The sequence below is a fragment of the Gopherus flavomarginatus genome, chromosome 1, assembly GCF_025201925.1.
Source record: "Gopherus flavomarginatus isolate rGopFla2 chromosome 1, rGopFla2.mat.asm, whole genome shotgun sequence".
Classification (NCBI taxonomy): Eukaryota; Metazoa; Chordata; order Testudines; family Testudinidae; genus Gopherus; species Gopherus flavomarginatus.
Window position 1 is genome coordinate 60127646 of NC_066617.1, and position 20347 is coordinate 60147992.

A 20347-nucleotide genomic window follows, 5' to 3' on the forward strand; every position below is an offset into this window, starting at 1 on the left:
CAAACCATAGGGATCTGAAGAGTAACCACATGAAAGGGGAGTTTCCCATGACAACCAAATATAATCTCAAACTCTTATATACTGACTTTAAATACATTATGAGCTCAACTCTTTACCTGCTTGAGACACATAGGAGGCAGCCAAATTCTTAAGGACCACTACTAACACTTCCACATGGAAAATATCTGGCTTGTGTGAAGTAAAAAAACTCTGTGACAGATATTGCAACCACATGAAGTATCTTTGGAGACCACTGTATTAAGTTTATGAATGGTTTATGTACAATTGTGTTATACTCCATAGGGGAGGATTACCACAAATCCTCCAGGAACTAAAAACAGTATGTTATTAAGGCGAGTTATTGAGACCAAACAACTCCAGAGAGGTACCACCCCCGTCATGTATCATGATCAATGGAATTGGAGTTAGAGAATTCAGGTTCCCTGGAGGGACTGTTATTGAATGGACACCAGTGGAACAGGGAATGCTGGGAGCTAGGCCACATGGAGAAAGCAATGCACAGGGTTAATAAATGCTATGCACCTGTCTCAACAGGTGGGGGAACTTGATGGGGCTGGTGGTGAAAGGGGCATAGTAACAGCAGCAAGGGAGGGAGACACTCGCTAAGGGACACTAGGTAGATCCTCCCCCGGGAGTCTCTGGCACCTATTGGCTGTGGGGGAAGGGGTGCTGACTGGCCAGCATTCCCCAGCTCTCAGGATCTAACGAACCATGGGAGGCGGGGTTAAGAGAAGTAAATGACCTGGAATTTTGGTGATGGATCTCAGGCTTATGGGATAGGGTCAGACCTTGTGGCCCTTGCAGGACAAGGTGAGTCCTTGTGGCTCTTGTAGGCCATGGTCCCCACCCCCTATCCCCTCATGGGGAGGAAGGTGCTGGGACTCAGACAGAGCTGAGTCCTGGGTGGAATGGGCTGGGGAAAGCCTACCCTGAGTTATAGGTTATACAGTAAGAAGTCCTGTAACCCTCACACTGGAACCAATAAAGTACCTGGTATAGGAGAGTATGGGTGATGGGTGGGTAGCACCCCTTCTCTGTGTTCAAATTTACCAAAAGTTGTGACCTGGTGCTCAATGCGCGTATCTGTCCTCATTTTGCCACCGTTTCCACATCAATGTTCCATTTGTTCTACGTAACCTGCATTCAGCTTCACTCTTTGCTAATGAAACACTGAAGAGGTTTGCATATACTGTTTCAAACTGGGTATTCCATAGACTCACACAAAGAAAGGGATTTTGGTTTAAAAAGCTGAGCTTGAACTGTCACAGGGCTTTCTTTCTCAGCCAGCAAATGGACATGAACTTTTGTCCAAAGGGGCCTCAATCCTGCTGAAGGACTTTGGGCTACCAGGGCCCCACAAGGCTGATGGGTGACTCCTGGTATGTTTAGTGTACATTTAAACCTGCTTATTGGGTTTTTTTATGCTCTGTCTGTGATGCTTTTTCCCTATGAATAAATGTGCTTGCTTAGAAAGAGCTGTTTGGATTACTGGTAAATCACATCTATCATAGCCCTCAGAGAGGAAGCAAAGCCCAGGTGCTGGCCATTAGGCAGACTGGCTTGCTGGAGATAGTATAATGTAAGACAGAGGGCCACGCAACCTTAAAATCTCTGCTCAGAAGGGAGTGGGACATAGGTCTCTGCCCAGATATAGGTGGTGGCTAGAGGTCTGAGACCTGACTGGGCACTCCTGAAGTAGACCATGAAGGAGTAATATAAGAGCAGTCAGCCTAAAACTGTGACAGATTCTGTATTCAGCAAGCAATTCTACAGCTACCTGTCCATCCCGTGTCTATGGGCTCTGGATAATATGAGTTAAAAGTGAGTAGGCAGAACTGGACCACAGGAATGTTCAGGCACCCTGCTCCTTATATCATACCTGTGCTTTCACACACAGCAGACACTGGAGTTGGGTGTGGGTAAGGGCAAGAAAAATACATTCAGGCACTGACCCAGAGTATCAGTTACTGTGCAGGAAATTCCTGCGTTCTCCCCTGACCAGTTGAACATGATTGCTGTGAAAAACCCACAAAAACCCTTATGTAGCTGGTCATAGCTATTCTGTAGTGACCATATGTTCAATTAGAGGTAAACTACAGAAAAGCAATTACACACAGAGTGGCAGCACCTCACCCACACGTTGCTATCTCTATGCTCTGGGAGTGTTAAGCAGCAATGTGGAGGCAACACATTTGACGGGTACGAGATGCACAGAAGTCCCTATCCCCTGTATCTTATTGTACATAGTGGATCAAGATGTCATGCACTATACCGTATGTAAAACAGATGTGGTTTTGCTGTCAACATAAGATATTTTACTTCAACTGAGTCCATTGTGTCCTGCTACACTTTCAACAGAGGTTGTTTGGTGACTGTCATCTATGCTCATCTGCTACTGACCAGCTGCCTAGGTGTCCTGTCACATGCAGAGAGATGCCCCTTCCATTTGCTGCCCTTCATTCTTCTGACTGACTCAATAGCCTCCCTCATCAATTTAAGCAAGAATTTACACTCCCACTCGAATATACAGGTACTGAGGGCATGTATTTTCCTACAGTGCCTACTGTGGAGCTATGTGCCATACTCGTCTCTCTCTAGTTTTCATGCAAATATACTGAATTGAGCCCTATGTATTTAGAGAGACAATCAGCCAAGTTAGGAATTTTCTGCTTGAGATTCTATTAAATTGGCATGTGGGCCTTCTTCAAGAACAGGGAAATGATGTACAATAGCAATTATGATTATTTTATAGCTGTAAGTGAATAGCTTTAGCCAACAGTTATTCTGTAAATGGTGTGTAATTATTTACATTAAATCAGCTAACAGAATTGCTATGGAAAAAGCAGTTCTTAGACAAAAGAAGGTTTGCCCAGATTGTAATCTGAGTGCCACAGATTTCTGCTCATATTGCTAAAATTAGAAGGGTCCCATTCTCACATTCTTATGTGAACAGTACCTTCTTCCATGAGTAGTCCTATTAAAATCAATAGGGTTACTTGCAGAATTAAATATTACTCATTCTGGCAGAATCAAGTCCCAGCTGATTATTAAGGGAATTGATATGGTACTACAGCACCCTCACTTTTGTACTATAAGTATTCCTAGAATTCAACAATGCCTGTTACTTACAGGTATACAATTAAACAGCAGGGGTAGGAGAAGTAACTGAAATTGAATTAATTACCAGATTCTAAGCTATATTGACCTTCCTATCCCCACCCCCTCCACAGACATTGGAAATGAACTCCAGTGAATACAGGCAGAGGTACAAAAGTGAGAAGAGCCAGTCCTACTGCATCATCTCCTCCTTCCTCAAAGCTGTGGAAACAGCAAAGGGTTAGCTACTCTCTTTGACATTATATCTCCCCCGCCTCCCCTAATCGCACAGGATTTTGGCAGGTAAACTATTGTGTCCATGTCAGCATAGACTTATCTGCTTTCTCCCCCTACACTGCACAAACCCTACCTTTCCTCCCACACACAGTGTCCTCCTGCAGGAACCATGCTGTTAAGGAACTGGAAGGGCCCAGGGAGAGCCAGGAGTTAGTACAGAGGCACATAGCCTTCACTCCTACAGCCCTAGCCTCCAGGGAAAGCCAAACCCTGCTACTTCCATAGAGACAAACCATAGTCTCTCCAAAACTAGAAAGGGAATGACACTACAAGTACAACCTTGTGAAGTGCAAAGCCAGAATCAAATCTTTGTGACACCTATTTCTACATACATGACAGCTCATTTCATTTTAAAGTTTCTTTCTAACTCATTTATTTGGCAATGAGAGGACCTATAATTACAGACCAAAACACAATGCTCCTTCTGACGGGAAACCCAAGGACACATAATAAGTACATACAAACTGCAATAATGTACTGCTAACCTTTATATATACTAAGCTAGCTATCCTTATAGTCATGATGAACCATTGTACAAATTGGCCTATTTTAGTTTTATTTTTTGGGCAATTCAAAAGCCAGTAGTACTAAAGTCATTTCATAATTCAGACTGACAGATTAAATCTGCTCTTTTGTGTTTTATACTACATGTCATTCTTCATCGGAACCTACCATATACTGCCACCAGGACCATTTCTGCTCATCAGATATATCTGGGCTTTGTCCATAAACACTTAAACGCTAAATATTTCAACCGAAGAAACTAGTTTCTTTTCTGAATGAACTTCAAAATTCAGCATTCCAATCACAAAAATTTTTTAGGGCTTGTCTACACTTCCTGGGGGATTAACGCACAGCAATCGATGCATCAGCAGTTGATTTAGTAGGTCCAGTGAAGACCTGCTAAATTTACTGCAGATCGCTCTCCCATCGACTCTTGTACTCCACCAGATCAAGAAAAGCAGGGGGAGTCAATGAGAGAGCATCTCTTGTCAACATCACATAGTTTGGACCCCACGCTAAGTAGATCTAAGCTAGGTCAATCTGAGTTATGCTATTCACATAACTCAAATTGCGTAGTTTAGATTGAATTTCGCCTGTAGTGTAGACAAGTCTCTCTACTCTTTCATATTCTTTTTACATTTATCTTACATAAAGTTACTACAGCCAAAAACATTCCAGTATTTATTAATTGTCTGATTGCACTTTTCTGTCAGTCCTCTTATTTTCTCTTTCCTTTGATGGATATATACTTTCCTTAGACTTCCGTCCAATAATAACACAAACATCATGCAGCACCATTCCTTGATTCTCTTTTTATATGCCTATTTTTACATGTTGTAGAGTGATCTGTTCACTCACTCCACGTCTCCTGTAACTTGATGCAAGAGGAGTCCATGTTGGACTGTCTGGTCATTTGTGTTTGTGCAGCACCCAGTGCAAAGGGATTGGGGATTTTGGACACCAGCTGAGTATAAATGATACAGAGCCTGAACTTCAGAGACAGAATGATACAAAAGTATTGCTCACAGTAGTGGTTTAAAAAAACTAAGTTACACCTGCTGTCCTTATTTTGGTGCTAAAATCTGAGAACACAATTTTCTATTAGCAGTGAAAACAATTTACTTCAATGGGATTATGTACGTGTGTAAGTATTTTACTGGACTCTGAAAAGCTCAGCATTTGGCAGGATCAAACCCATAACGCTCAAACTTTTCATTCGTCTCTAATTCATGCTGTTGTTGTCCATGAAAGTCCTAAGATAAAGAAAGGCAGTTCAAAATGCAACAAATACTCTTGGAATCATGAAATTCTGACTATTTGCAGAGAGGAAGGCTGCACCTTCTTTCGCCCTCCTTGATCTATGGAAATTATATCATACTGTGTACTCATAAAGGAAGAAGTATAATTATTAATAATATCTGGCATTTATATAATGCCTGCCTTCTAAGGAAGTCAAAGACCTTTATAATGAACAGTGAAGATAGCACATCCACTAACAGATTGTGCTGTAAAGTTATCCTATTGTTCATTTGTTGTTTTGTTTTGAAAGTATGCTGTTATATCTGATTGTCAAGTGATTCCATAGGAAGTTTTAGGGCAGGCCTACACTTAAAACGCTGCATTGGTGCAGCTGCACCTCTGTAGCGCTTAAGACGCTCCTACGCCCACGGGAGAGCTTTTCCTATTGGCGTAGTTAATCCACCTCCCCAAGAGGTGGTGGCTATGTCAATGGGAGAAATTCTCCCACTGACATAGTGCTGTCTACATGGAGGGTTAGGTCAGTATAACTATGTAGCTCAAGGTTGTGGATTTTTCATACCTGAGCAACACAGTCTGTATATAGTCCTGCCTGGGGTACCAGAGTTGTTCCTTGCAGTGTCCCAATACGTCTTTTGGTTGCTATAAGCGAATATTACAACTGATACTTCAACATGGCTAAAGCACTTTTGCCTGAGAAGCAATTTACTGGTTATGCAGATGAGACTGGAATTTGCTAGTACTTGACAGACTTTGCACTAATGATCACGGTGATCAAGTGCACTGATAAGAAAACAGCATAATACCTAGTATTTTAGATGGTGATGTCAAAGCCTTTTCCCAGCAGATTCCTAATGTGGATCATGGATCTTGTACACAGTCATGCAAACATTTGTAAGACTACTGAGGGGGACTGCCCTTTCTGAAATACTAGAAAGACACAACATGCAATGTACCTCACCCAGTGCACTAAATGCCAGTATAATAACTATGTGGGTGAAACCAATCACTACGCTCTTGAATTAACTTACACAGGAATATGATAAAAGACAAAAACACCCTATCACCTGTAAGTGAACACTTTTCACAAAGTGATTACTCTGTATCTGAGCTATCAGCCCTCATCCTCAAAGGAAACCTGCACAACACTTTCAAAAAACGAGCCCAGGAACTTAAAATTCATAACTTAGCTAGACACTGAAAATCATGGTCTTTATAAAGACCCTGGATTTATGGTTTATTACAAGAATCTGTAACTCACTAACCCCCCTTGGGTGAAAATGGTCTCATTCACCCAGTGGTTAACGGGCCACTTCACTTTAAATGGTCCCTTAGTTTAGCACAGGCATCAGCAACCTTCAGCCGGTGGTTAACAGGCCACTTCACTTTGAATGGTCCCTTAGTTTAGCAAAGGCATCAGCAACCTTCCGCACACAGCCCATCAGGGTAATCCAAAGGTGGGCCACAAGACCTTTTGTTTACATTGACCATCCCCAGTCATGGCCCTCCGCAGCTCCCAGTGGCCACGGTTCCCCACTCCCAGCCAATGGGAGCTGCGGGAAGCAGCAGCCAGCAAGTCCCTGCAGTTACAAATGTGAAAACAGATAGTGGAGTTAGTGGAGTTTCCTTAAAGGTATGAGCTGTTAATTTCCAACCTCAGGGTGACTCCTTCATACCAGGTGCAACTTGGTGGGCTGAACTGCAACACTACATGTTTCCTCAATGCGGCTGTAATTGTCTCAATCCTTTTATCCTTCAGTGACTGCACCACCACATACTTTGAAGTGTCATACGCAACCAGCAAATACCAATTTCCAGTTTGTGTTCTTCGTTGTTGGCCTTTCAAGTCAACCTGCATGAAATCCCAAGGTTTACAAGATTCGACCATTTCCTCTAAAAAAGTTTTTGCCATACTTGTGTTTGTGGTTGCTTGGTGACTAGTATATATACATATTTAGCAACACCATCCTTTTTAAAAGAAGACTTTCCTCCATTTTCTATTTAAAAATGTGTGCTCCCATCAGCAACAGTGAAGTACTTACAATTATGGTGCAATTACATTTCTGCAGTGATGGAAACCCTTGTAGCTACATAGTGCTTGATCTTGATCCTTTTGAAGTCAGTGGCAAAAGTACTAATGACTTTAATAGTGCAGGATCAGTCTGACACAGAATAAGAGGGTTTTAGTGGCTGTGAATTTGGAATGTTGAATTATTTTTCAACCTGAAATTGCATCTGGAGCCATTTAGATTCCACTGAAGGGACCATGAAAGAATGAAACTAGATTCATAACTCATTAGTAAATTATATCTCCTGGGAATACAGGTGCCCATGAGAATTAATTCTGAAAGAAAATTTTATCCAAATACCTAATTAGGTCAGAAAAAAAATCATGTGTTAAAAATTGATATGAGATCCAATTCTGCAATCTCTTCTCAGGCAAACTTACATTTAAATGCCTTTTTCTCCAGGTAAGGATTGCAGGAGAGAGACCACTATGTTACATTCGCTTTTCCCTTTTGTTTCTTTAATTGTCCTGTGACTGTTAGCTGTTCATGTCTCCACTGTTCTGAAACGTTTAAAGATAATGATACATTCCACATTCAGTTCTTTTATGCTTTTTAAATAGATGTAACAAGAATATTTGTTCGAATAGGATTGAATTAGGGGCCTGATTCTGCTCCCATTCAATTTTGCCAAGAACTTCAATAGGAGGAGCAACATGATTAACAAATAGTCAATAGAAACTACACTGATTTATGCCAACTGAGGGTGTAGCCCAAAGACACTCTTGATATTAAAAATAGCAAAATCTCATGTAGTTAAGCTATATGAAGAGAAGACAAGAGGGAAGAGAGCTAGTAAAGAATCCAGGATTCTTTCATTCTGTTCATTTCAACCACTTCTGTTATTTGGCTCTTTCAGAATATGACTAAGGATTTAGGTCTCTGACTACGGCCCTGGCAAGGGTGAGGAAAATAAAATCAATAATTTTGCATTCAGCAAATTCATATATAGGAAGTAAAGATGGTCTCATTCGCCCGGTGCTTTATTCTCTAAGACCAGAATGAAGATGATTAAATAGACCACTGGTCTAATACAGTATATTCCTAAATGCAAGTAAGAAAAATGTAAGCCTGTCCATCAAGAGAAGACTGTCTTTATTGTCAGAAAACCAGTCATGTAGCCATATAGCAATTGGGGAAAAGTATCCAATCCTGCAACGTGCTGAAGGCTTCCCAAGAGATGCTGAGCGCCCTCAGCAACCACTTTAGACAAAAGTATTTTTATTAGATATAATAAGGGGACCAGGGAGAAGAATCACAATAAAAAAAAAGCCTGAGAGTTTAAGGTCCTATCGGTCCCATTTGTTTAGGGTCCTTGACCTTTAACAGAAGCATTGTATCTGATTAGACTGCGATGTAGTTCCCAGATACATTGCCAGTTACACAAAGAGAAAGGCAGTAGTTAAAAAATCTCCAGTGATTTTTAGTCGCCCTCGTAATCTGTTTCTCCAAACACTGGGAAAATATACAATAAAATGGACTATTCTTGAAAATGGCCAGTTCTATTACCATTGAAGTTAATGGGAGTTTTGACTTTTTTCCCCAATGAAAACAGGATGGGGCCTTAAAATGGAATAACTAGCTATACATTAAAACTATTTTAGGACTCAAACCATGGAGCCATACAAACATGTTGCCATTCTAAGAACTCTCCATTCACGTAGAAGTCGAAGCTCTGAAATAATGAGCCCATTTCTGTTTAAATATAGCATGTGTCAATTCGTTCCTTTTTGAAGGCATATGCCGATGCTTCAGAGTTAATGATCATAGTGACACATGCTGGCTGTAGCAGGGAAATACACCACTATGGAGATTCCCCTTTAAAAAGCCCTTCAGTGACTATTAGATTTTGGATCAATTATCTCATTAATGCAAAAGTAACAAAGAATTTCTGTTCCCACATTATACCTCTCTCAAATTACAACTGCTCTCTCTGGGTAGCACTACTTCTTGCCTGTTGCACAAGAAATCATTTCAGAACAGAGTAAAAACTCCTAACCCAACAAATGATGCGAACAATCAATCCTCTATGTTTTAAAACTGCAGAGTGATGCAGGGCTTTATTCTCACTCCACCATATGTTGAACCATCTTCCCTGCTCCTGTTTAGCCACATTTTAAAAGCACATTGTAGCAGCTTTCAGATGACAGACCTACTTTCAAACATCCATCTTTCAGGATTGTTTTTTAAATGAAGGCTGAGATTTCTTTCCCTCAGAATTTAATTCTGGTCAGCAGCTTGATTTAAAATCCCATGACATTTTAAAACTATAATTGAAAATTAATTTGAAAATTAACAGGTATAGACAAAATAACCCTACCCAATGAGTTTAAATGATCTTTTTATCATTATTATTTCATTAAAAAATGAGAACTAGATTATACATTGGTTTTATTATTTTGGAATTAAGTCCTGAAATTCATTTATTCAAACTGTGACAAGACTACTGCTTCTCTCCTTTGGCTGTCATGGGAAATAATTGGATTTTTTAAAACCTGGCCAAAATTCATTCATTCTTTCTCTCTTGCAATGGGTGCAACATTACAGTTCAAAAGGGACTCTTTTGTTCCCCGCAAATGTTCACGTTTTTAGCTCCTTGCCTCAAGTCTCTGGACAGTTCATTTCAGCATTTTGGTCTATTCACATAAAACTTTCAGTGAGTATTTTCTTAGCTAGAACTGGAGCTTAGTTTAGCGTTTTCCAGCCAAATCAATTGCCCCCAGATCAGAAAGGTGTGTTGTTATTATTCATTGCTCCCCACGACTCACAAAATAAACCATCTGCCATCATCGTCCCTGCTGTACATTAATTAAGTTTCCATCAATCAAAAAAAATGGGCAAGAGAGTGAAAGAACAGTAGGCAGGGAGAGAGAGAAAAAAAAACATGATGCTTAAAGAGCAGCAAGCAACCTTGCTGTTAAAAATGGATCATCTGTGCATCATCCCTCGGGAATAGCGTCAGCCATCAAGCTAATGCAAAAGTTCAGTCAAACACATTTGCCAGCAAGTTCAGAAATTATTCAAATGGCCTTGGTTGACCCCAGCCTGGAGTATAGGAAAGATTCTCCATACCTTGGAAGAGAAATGCTTTGCTCCCATTGTGCAGCCCTTGGACCTGCAGCACTCCAGCTGTGGAATTTCCCAGCTGCAATTCTGACAGCACATCAATCTGCAGCGAGGGGTCCACACCAAACCCTAAAACTGACCCAGAAATGATTAGTTACTCCATTTGCCGAGCATTTAACTTTTCGACAGCGTGAAGAAACAACAAAGAGAACAAGTCGGTTACTCCCCTAGCTCCTTCATAGCCTAGTATCTGTAATCAGCAGCGCCTGGGAGAGACAAGCACTCAGCCCGACTGACATGACCTACTTTAACATACATCTCTCCATAAAGTTCCATTTTGACTCAAAAAGCTACACGAGTTTCCGCCAGAAAATTCATGAGAGTTCCCCTCCCAGACTGTTGTGAAGAGAGGAATCGCACTGACTGCTCTTATTCCATCTGTTTCTTCCTAGATTGTGGGGAGAGTTGTGGGATTTGGGAGATGGGGGGAGGGAAGGTTGGTTGGTTGGTTTTTCCTCTCAATCTCTCTGTCTCTCTCTTCCTTCATGCTGCTTTTCAAAATTCGGGGCTTCCACTTACCTGATCTCAGACAGAGGAGAAAGCAGAAGGTGCTTAACCAACTCGCGGACTCCATGGTACGGAGCCAGTCAGTGCATATTCCTCCTTTGGAAGCTGTGGGGAGCAACATCTCAGAGCCACGCACCGGAGCCGCCTCCTCTTTCAATAGAAAGCTCGGACCCAACAGGCGAGCGAGCAACTTAGCGTCCCCAATGCGCGCAGCATTGCTGAGCCCTGAGCAGCCGCCGCCCCAGCCGGAGCCTGCTCGCCCCACGAGCCAGGTGCTGATGCCCGAGCACACGGTCAGGCAGAGACAATGGAGAGCCTAGCGGGCTGCGAGAGAATAAATTGCTCCTCTGGGGCGGGGGAGGAGGCTGGGACGCTCCCGTGGCCCTTGCTCCCACGGGCTCTGTCTCCAAGCCCCGCCGCCGTTACCAAGCGCAGCTCCTGGGCTCACGAGCAGCTGGCGCGGCCGCTTCCCCCTCGCGGGCTCCCGCTGGAGCTCCAGTCTCCTCCAGTCTCCTCCCCACGATCGGAGCGGGGCACTCGTGGGGCGGCGGGGGGCTGGGCGCCGGCCTTAGCCTTGGGCCAATAGCTGCAGGCAATGGGGGTTGTCCGTCCCTCTCTTCCCCCCCGCGTCTCGGCCCCCCCAAGTACGCTGCTAGGTTAATGCCCAGAGCCCCAGGCTTCCCGGGGTGCTGCCTCAGATGGGGCCCTCCCAGCTGCCCCATCCACCCCCTTAACAGGGATCCTCCCTGTCCAAGGGTGGGGAGCCCCCGTTCCCATCATCAAAAAGGGGCTAATGGGCAGAGAGATGGGGAGCCTCAGTTACCCCTCAGCACCCCCCACCTAGGGGTAATGGGCAGAGGGATGGGGTAATCAGTTACCCCTCAGCACCCCCCCATCTAGAACTAATGGGTTGAGGGATGGGGGGCCCACTTATCCCTTAGCATCTCCCCCACCTGGTGGATCATGGTCAGAAGATGGGGACACCAGTTACCCCTCAGAACACTCCCCAACCTAGGGGCTAATGGGCCAAGAAATGGGGGATCTCCAGCATCCCCCCAGCTTCCCTCTCTGCACCCTACTGGCCGCTAATGGTCAGTGGCGTGGGATGGGAGATCCCATCAATATAGGGAACATTGGGATGATCTTCATGCACCTCATTAAGGGGAAGCCTGTGTGGGCCCCTCTGGCCCCCAGACCATGGTGTGTAGGGCAGGGAGAGCGCAGCTTTTCCCTGCACACCCCACTGGGCCTCTAGCTAAGGGCAAGGCAGCAGGCAGCCCTGCCTGCAGCAAGGATGGGATTGCGGCTTCCTGAGTGCTCTGGAAATAGCAGGTGGCATGCGGGTGTGAGTGGTAGCCATGAGAAAGAAGGTGCGGGTTCATCCTGTGTGAGGAACTGGAGCTGTCCGGGAGGGGTCTGGCCAAGGCAGGACAGGAGAAGCGCTGACATGCCCTTTCCATGACAGCATGTGAGATTCAGAAAAGTCCATTTGAACATTTCTAATGGGAACCCTTCCAGAGAATTGAAACCTCTTCCAAGGTAAGGCCGCTGCAGTGTCGGAGGGACACTGGCAGAGGACTCAGCATCCCTCTGCCTCAGGTTGCAGAGGGGGTGAGACACATACCCCGCATGCCTCCTAGGGAAAATTGTGTGGAAGTTGTTAGGAATCAGTGTCAAAATATTAAAGTAAGAACCCTAAGTACTATTCCAATATATCATTTTCTAGGCTTGGGTAAAGTCTCAGATTGATCATTGAGCACAAATAATAATAAAAATCCGATATCTCCAGTAATTAAATAAAACTTGTGTATGAAGTGGCACATCAGCCAGTACAGTGATCTTTCAGAGTAAGGAATAAACTGGTATCCAAACTGGATTGCCAGAGGGTAATATTACAGATGAGTATATTACATATGCTCCCACAACAAAACTTCCACACGCTATTTCACCAAATTAAGATGAGAAAGTGGACAGACCACATCTATTTTGTCTGATAACAACCAAAAATATATTTTCCTCTTAAGAATGGGTGAAAATTCAGTTTGCCTATTTGACATTTTTATAGGAAAATGGAAGATTTTTAGAGAGGACATTTTGAAAATCGCGAAGATAGGTATGATAAAGTGCCTACCCCACACAGTTGTAGAGGGATTAATCATGCCCTGCCCCAGAAGAAGCAATGGAGGTGAGTCCTCTGAACGGCCCAGACATGCTGCATGAAGCACAGATAATCAGGGAGGAGTTGCAGGAAGCAACCAATCCGGGCCTGGCAGGCTCTGATAAAAGGGACCAGCAGGGCAGAGTACGTCAGCTGGAGGGCAGAGAGAACCATAAGCACCTTGGACAGGAAGCAGTTGGCTGCTGGAACTGAGCAGCTGAGTACCTTGAGGTGAGGGCAAAGAAGGTGCTGGGGCCATGGCGAAGTGGCCCAGGGAAATATAGCAGCATTGACAGGGGTTGCAGAGGAGCAGCAGAAGGCTGCTATTCTCAGGGTCCCTGGACTGGGGCCCGGAGTAGTGGGCAGGCCTGGCCCCCTCCTCTCACTCGCCACTAGGAAAGTGGCTGTACTGTTGGACAGAGATACATCCCCACTCACACACCTAGCAGGGGGAAACACAGATAACAACCAACCTGGAAGGCTGAGTTGCAAAGAGGATGCTGCAGTTCTGGGAGCTGAGAGAGGAGCCTCGAGCTAATCCCTAGCATGATCAGGAAGAGGCACCAGTCTGGTGATAAGGGCCACACCTTGTGACAATAGGATTTTTGTTGGCCACTGCCTTTAGAAGGATGAAGCTTAGGTTCATACAAAGGTTCTGTTTCCAGCTCTGAAACAAACTTCCCTTGTGCAAGATATTTACATTTCCACACCTTTGTTGCCACATCTCTAAGTTGGGGTAAGAACAGTTATTTTCCTTTGTAAAACTGTCAGTGAAAGAAAAAAATACAAAATATTATTAGTTTATCAAATTGTACAAATTCACCACCATTTTATTATTGCTGCCAATGTCACATTCATGTCTACAGTATTTTACAGTCATCTGTGACTTTTTTCCATGCCTAAAAACCAGCCTTTTACTAATCACAAAATAGCACCCAAGAGTATCGGGGGTTTCCCCTTTTGCTCAAAGGTCACCATGGAAGTCAATGGCAAAGCTCTCATTGAGATCAGATCCAAAGCAGTGAAAAAAGTAATGAGAACTGCTCACATCAAGGGAAATTCACTCCTCTTCCATGAAGCCTGAGTAAATAGGTTTTCTGAATATGCAATGCAGGTGGGTTGGAAAGGTGATATCCAAACCAAATCCAAAACAGCTGTAGCACAACACCTTATTTGGCCTGTACTACACCCCATATAACCTCTACTACAGTCACAGACCTTCTGCTCTATTTGCTCATGGTATTGGTCCCATTGCATTCATATTGCAACCATCTATATTTAGATGTATATTTCACTTAATCTTCAAATCACAGAATAGGTCCAGTGTGGGAATCCTGATGATTTTCAGTCCACTCAACAGGACAGAAAGAACAGCTGCCTGGTAATGAGTGTCCTGTGGTCATGGTCATTTGAGACTCCCATATCCTCATGGATATCTCTTAAACAAAGTCTTGAGATCTCATGTCCATTTTACCAACCATGTTATTCTCTCTGGCCCAGCAAAGATGTATCTCCATAACTGGTCATACAATACACCAGATCATCACCCTGGGAGTAGACACAGAGTCACTAATATTCCTTCCCTATCCTAGCAAGATCACCACCTCCTCCACAACGAAGTCAGAGCTCTGCCTCCAGCCCATCAAAGAGAAGAAACAACACTCTTGACTTGATTCTGGTGACATGAAGCCAACAAGCTTCCAGAATAACCTAAATGAATATGCTGTATAGCCACAAGCTCTGGGAGCTGATGGACTAGTAAGACATTACAACCACTGGTTGCCCAAAAGTACAAGTGCACTGGCTTCTCTCTTCCTAATGCAATCACTGTGTTTGGTATATTAACTGAACCAGAGCAGTACAAAGCAAAGAAATTTAGAGTAATAATGGTGCCAAATGTAAACCAAACCCAACACTGGTGCTAGCCATACTGGTGAACAATCTCCTTTTAACCATGAACAGTGCTTATAAATTTGGATCTGCTAGTAGCCTTTGAATGTTCCATCATGAGGTGTTCTTGACTCCAGTGAAAGACATGATAGGAGTGGGAGGAGTCACACTGTGTTGACTTTGCTCCTTTCCGTAGGGGAAAATTCCAGAAAGTTACAATGGATGGCTACTCCTCATCATCTCACCTATATGTGGAATCCCACAAAACTCAGTCCTCTCTACCTTTCCTAATAAATATATATTCATAGATTCATAGATTCTAGGGCTGGAAGGGACCTCTAGAGGTCATCGAGTCCAGTCCCCTGCCCTCATGGCAGGACAAAATACTGTCTAGACCATCCCTGATAGACATTTATCTAACCTACACTTAAATATCTTCAGAGATGGAGATTCTACAACCTCCGTAGGCAGTTTATTCCAGTGTTTAACCACCCTGACAGTTAGGAACTTTTTCCTAATGTCTAACCTAAACCTCCCTTGTGGTAGTTTAAGCCCATTACTTCTTGTTCTATCATTAGAGGCTAAGATGAACAAGTTTTCTCCCACCTCATGACAACCTTTTAGATATCTGAAAACTGCTATCGTGTCCCCTCTCAGTCATCTCTTTTCCAAACTAAACAAACCCAATTCTTTCAGCCTTCTTTCATAGGTCATGTTCTCTAGACATTTAATCATTCTTGTTGCTCTTCTCTGGACCCTCTCCAATTTCTCCACATCTTTCTTGAAATGCGGTGCCCAGAACTGGACACAATACTTCAGTTGATGCCTAACCAGTGCAGAGTAGAGCGGAAGAATGACTTCTTGTGTCTTGCTCACAACACACCTGTTAATGCATCCCAGAATCACGTTTGCTTTTTTTGCAACAGTATCACACGGTTGACTCATGTTTAGCTGTGGTCCACTATAACCCTTAGGTCCCCTTCTGCCGTACTCCTTCCTAGACAGTCTCTTCCCATTCTGTATGTGTGAAACCGATTGTTCGTTCCTAAGTGGAGCATTTTGCATTTGTCTTTATTAAACATCATCCTGTTTACCTCAGACCATTTCTCCAATTTGTCCAGATCATTTTGAATTATGACCCTATCCTTCAAAGCAGTTGCAATCCCTCCCAGTTTGGTATCATCTGCAAATTTAATAAGCGTACTTTCTATGCCAATATCTAAGTCATTAATGTATATGTTAAACCTATAGAAGAGATTGTAAGAAATATGGAGTCCAGTGCAAACACTACACAGATTATGCCTGACCGCATTTCCTTTACATTAAATGTAGTCAGAGCCATAACTCAATTATCCCAGGAAAATAAGCACCTAGAACAGGAGTTTCTGTCAGAAACTAAACCCAGAATAGATAGGTGATGTTGGTGGGGAGAGAGAAGTGTTTTGAAGAATTAGCCAGAGCTATCACATATACTTCTATCCATCTGATCATCAATTTCCCTCTGATCAACATAGAAGAGCATGGTTCTCAAGGTCTTCTTGGACTTGTCACTATCTAAACATCCAGAAACTTTAGTGAAAGTAGACAAAAATTCTTGTTGCCATTTTCAGTTGGCCAAGAGGATGTTCCCTTTCTAATTGGATGCAGTCCTAGTTATGGTGATTTACATATTCATTACAGCCCAGCCAGGGATGAAAGTAACATAAAAGACTTACCGGTACGGAGTTCCAGCTCCGGGCCTCCAAAAGGGGTGGGGCCTCAGGTGAAAGGGGGGGGACTAGGCGTCAGCATCCCCCAGCCAGCCCTTCCATGCTGCCCAGCCCACACCACACGGGGCTCCAGCAGCAATTTAAAGGGCCCAGGGCTCTGTTGCTACCATGGTAGCAATAGCGGTGACTGGGAGTCCCAGGCACTTTTAAATTGCCAGGCCTCGGGGAAGCTCAGCTTTATCCCCCCTCAGCGGCCCTGGGGAGGGGGGCACAAAAGGGGAAGCAGTGTTAAAGTGCTGCCACGGTAGCGCTTTAATGTCGGCTATGTACGGGCCGGCAGCCACTTCTTACTGGTACGCCGTACCCACCCGTACCAGCCAACTTTCATCTCTGATCCAGGCTTAACTACTGTAATGCACTACAGCTAAGTATGAAAGTGAAGGCAACAGAGCAGCTGGTCCAATATGCAGTTGATTTTCTAATAAGTACTACAAGCTGATGAGAGCACATCATTACAGTGCTTTAAATACTACATAGGCTCTCTGGCCAATATAGTTTCATATGAAGACCCTGGTCTTAACATTCAAGGCTGTCACTGAGCTACAGGGCTGTCCCATGATACCTTAGGGACACCATCTCTCTTTGTGAGCCAGGAAGACAAACAGGGACACTAGATCTAACATTGCTAGTGAAGCTGGAAGGAAGCAGAGCTATTTTTGGCCTTGATTGTGGGAACTTCCTCCTTTAAGACATCAGGATGACCAAAAATATTATTATTTTAGAGTGAAATTCAATATTCTAAAGCCAGAAGGAACTACTGTGATCATCTAGCTTGACTTCCTGTAAAACATAGGCCATAGCACCTCCCTGAAATAACTTCTGTTTGAACTAGAGCAAATCTTTTAGAAAAACATCCAGTCTTGATTTTAAAAATTGCCAATGATGGAGAATCAACCATAACTCTTGGTAAGTTGTTTCAATGGTTAATAACCCTCACTGTTAAAAATGCATACTTTATTTCCAGTCTGAATTTGTCTAGTTTCAACTTCCAGCCATTGGTTCTTGGTATACATTTGCTGTTATACTGAAGATCCCATTATCAAATATTTTTTCCATATCCAGGTACTTATAAACTGAATTCAAATCACCCCTTTACCTTCTCTGAGGATATGTCTCCACTGGAGCTAGAGATGCAATTTCCAGCTTGGGTAGATACAACTATGCTAGGTGTGATCAAGCCAACATGCCAAAAACTGAAGTATATGTAAAATCCTTCTCTTGTAAACCCTTTCCAGATTGTCAACCCATTAAGAATAGCCTGGAATAGCTCTCCTGAAGAAAGCACTCTGATACTACAGTAATGGACACAGTGTAAGTACCTAAGATGCTTTTCATGAAGGTTGTCCCAGTGGCTGGAAACTTTCTGAGTTTGTACACACACTGTTTCCTCTTCCTTCTGTTAAGGAAGGGGAAGAAAAGAAACATAATTTGACCCACTGCTGAAGGAGCAGGGGCATTCAGCACTCATAACATGTTGACCATAGAAGATCTGTGCATAACTCAGTAATCTGTAAGAGATCAGGGCCACCAGTGACAGGCCATGTGCCTTCACACTGGTTCTACATTCCCATATCAGTGCACCTCCCAGTTGTTGCCACCAGAACTCCCTCTCATAGTCCTCATGAAGAAGGGGTCACGGAGGGGAGGAGAAGCCATTCAACAGAATGTTGATTCAGTCAGTTTCTTGACTGAGCCAGTTTGCCCCATAAGCTGGGTAAACAGTGTGTGGAGTAAGGATGTAGGATGTGGCTAAAGAAGCTAAAATTCATCATCTCTCTTGGAAGGTGAGCTCCAGACTGGACTGCTGGGACCAATGAGGAAACCACAGACAGCCAACTCTGGACACTGTGCTCTACTATGTTTAAATGAAAATAATTAAAGTGTTGAATACAAGAGGACAGATCCTCAGATGGTGTAAACTGTGAGATATGACAGTTTGCACTAGCTGAGGATCTGCCCAATGCTCTCTATACCTTACTGAGAAGAACACCTCAGAAGTGTTGATGGTGAAGAGAATAACTATTATCCCTTCCATGCTGCCACTCAACCCACCCATGCCTACATCTGCAGAGCTCCTATCGGAGCACTTCCACAAGCCCAGACTAGTAGAATCATGCCACAGATACAGCTCTTCTACTTTTTTCCCCTCCAGTTGGCAGAGATGGAAGGGATCAATTCAGCCTAACTTACACTGAAATGGGTGCCGTGTAACATAGCTGAATGGAGGACAGATTTCTGGCAAGTTAATGTTGCATTTTTATGAGGTCTTCTAGATAAAGGAAAATGTCAAGATAAATATTGACCTGTAACTATTAGATCTAGAATTTTTTAGAATGTACTATCTGAGAAACAGATTATGAAATTTGTTTTAAGTTTTCTTGGCTTGCATGAAAAATTAAAGTTAGAGAAACTTTACAAGCATCAGATTCATGAACAACTTCACCGCAAAAAGAAACTCATTAATTGTGATATGCTAATAAGATGAACTGAAAAAAAGCTCAAAGCCTGCAGATGACAACATCACATTAGAAAAGCACTACATTTTTACTGCAGCTCAACTGAGTCTATTTATTTTTAAAGAAAAACATAAATATTTTATTCACTGTAGTTTTAGCCATGTATTCCCACCCCTGAATCCAGAGAGTCCATGTGAGTGTAAGAAATACGTAGAGTTTTCACTGACCTACTTATAAAACAGTGATATGCCTTAGTTTGCACTCTCTTGTTTTTAAGACTCTAAGAAACTGTGCCTCTAATGTTGCAAAGCATACACAGTTGTGTATCCAACACTGTAAACTGGAATGCTTTAATGCAGCATTTATACAGAAAAGGATTTGTAAAACATGATACTACATAGTTTGAAGTGGAAGGTGGCACATAGTCTATTGTCACAGAGAAGCAGTTTTTTAATTTGGTGTGAATTTGATGCTGCTAAAGGTGAGGGTCTTTATGGGATCAAGTTAAGGAAATGGCAGATGGATTGTGCTTCTACTCATACACCTCAATCTGGACCTTTACCACCACTGCTATTATAGCTAAGGATTCCCCCTCTCTACCTTCCCCCAAAGCCCCCCGCACAGAAAATGCCACATATGCGAATTGTGAGAATGTTTTGCAATGTGTAAAAATGTCATATGGGACTAAGGTGAAACAATCAAACCCAATTTCACTTGTTTCCTAAACCAGGGTTTCAGCTAGAGAGGAGCAAATCACAGGTGCTCTTCTGTTCTGTTTCGATTAGCCTCAAAATGTTTAGCTGCTTATCCACTCCTTATGTGGTTATCTTCACTATCCCTCCCTCCAACTTCCTGATCGGATTGATACATAAACCTTTGTCACCCTCTCTCCTACCTATATATATATACGTCCAATCAGTTGACTTCCTGTCACCACCCCAATAGTACCCCAGTTGCATGCATTTCCTTGTATCACTCTCAATTTCCCCTCAGACATCCTTTTCTTCCTAACTCTCCAACTGCTTCCTGGTCGTTAACAACCTCTCTCTCACAAATGCACACAAACTTTTGCTGATATTCTTTTGCAAGGTGTCAGGCTCTCAGTTTCTGCTGGGTCAAAGCTGGCACCTGGATTATAATCTTGCATGCAGCAAGGTTCCCTGCTCAAGGATGCATTGTGTGGTTCTGACCAGGGAAGCC

At 43.1% G+C, this 20347-nt stretch overlaps 1 protein-coding gene across 2 annotated transcripts in view; it reads right to left on the minus strand.

Annotated features, from left to right (window-relative positions):
• NELL2 (neural EGFL like 2) overlaps window positions 1-11360 on the minus strand; it is a 264640-nt gene extending 253280 nt beyond the window's left edge. For both annotated transcript variants that reach the window (XM_050936133.1, XM_050936132.1), the window contains exons 1-2: window positions 10887-11360; window positions 10314-10442 (exon numbers count right to left, since the gene is read on the minus strand). In XM_050936133.1, the coding sequence (XP_050792090.1) occupies window positions 10314-10442; window positions 10887-10995 (238 nt within the window). In that variant the 5' untranslated portion in view covers window positions 10996-11360. The remainder of the gene's footprint in view (window positions 1-10313; window positions 10443-10886) is intronic.
• Window positions 11361-20347: the final 8987 nt, after the last annotated feature.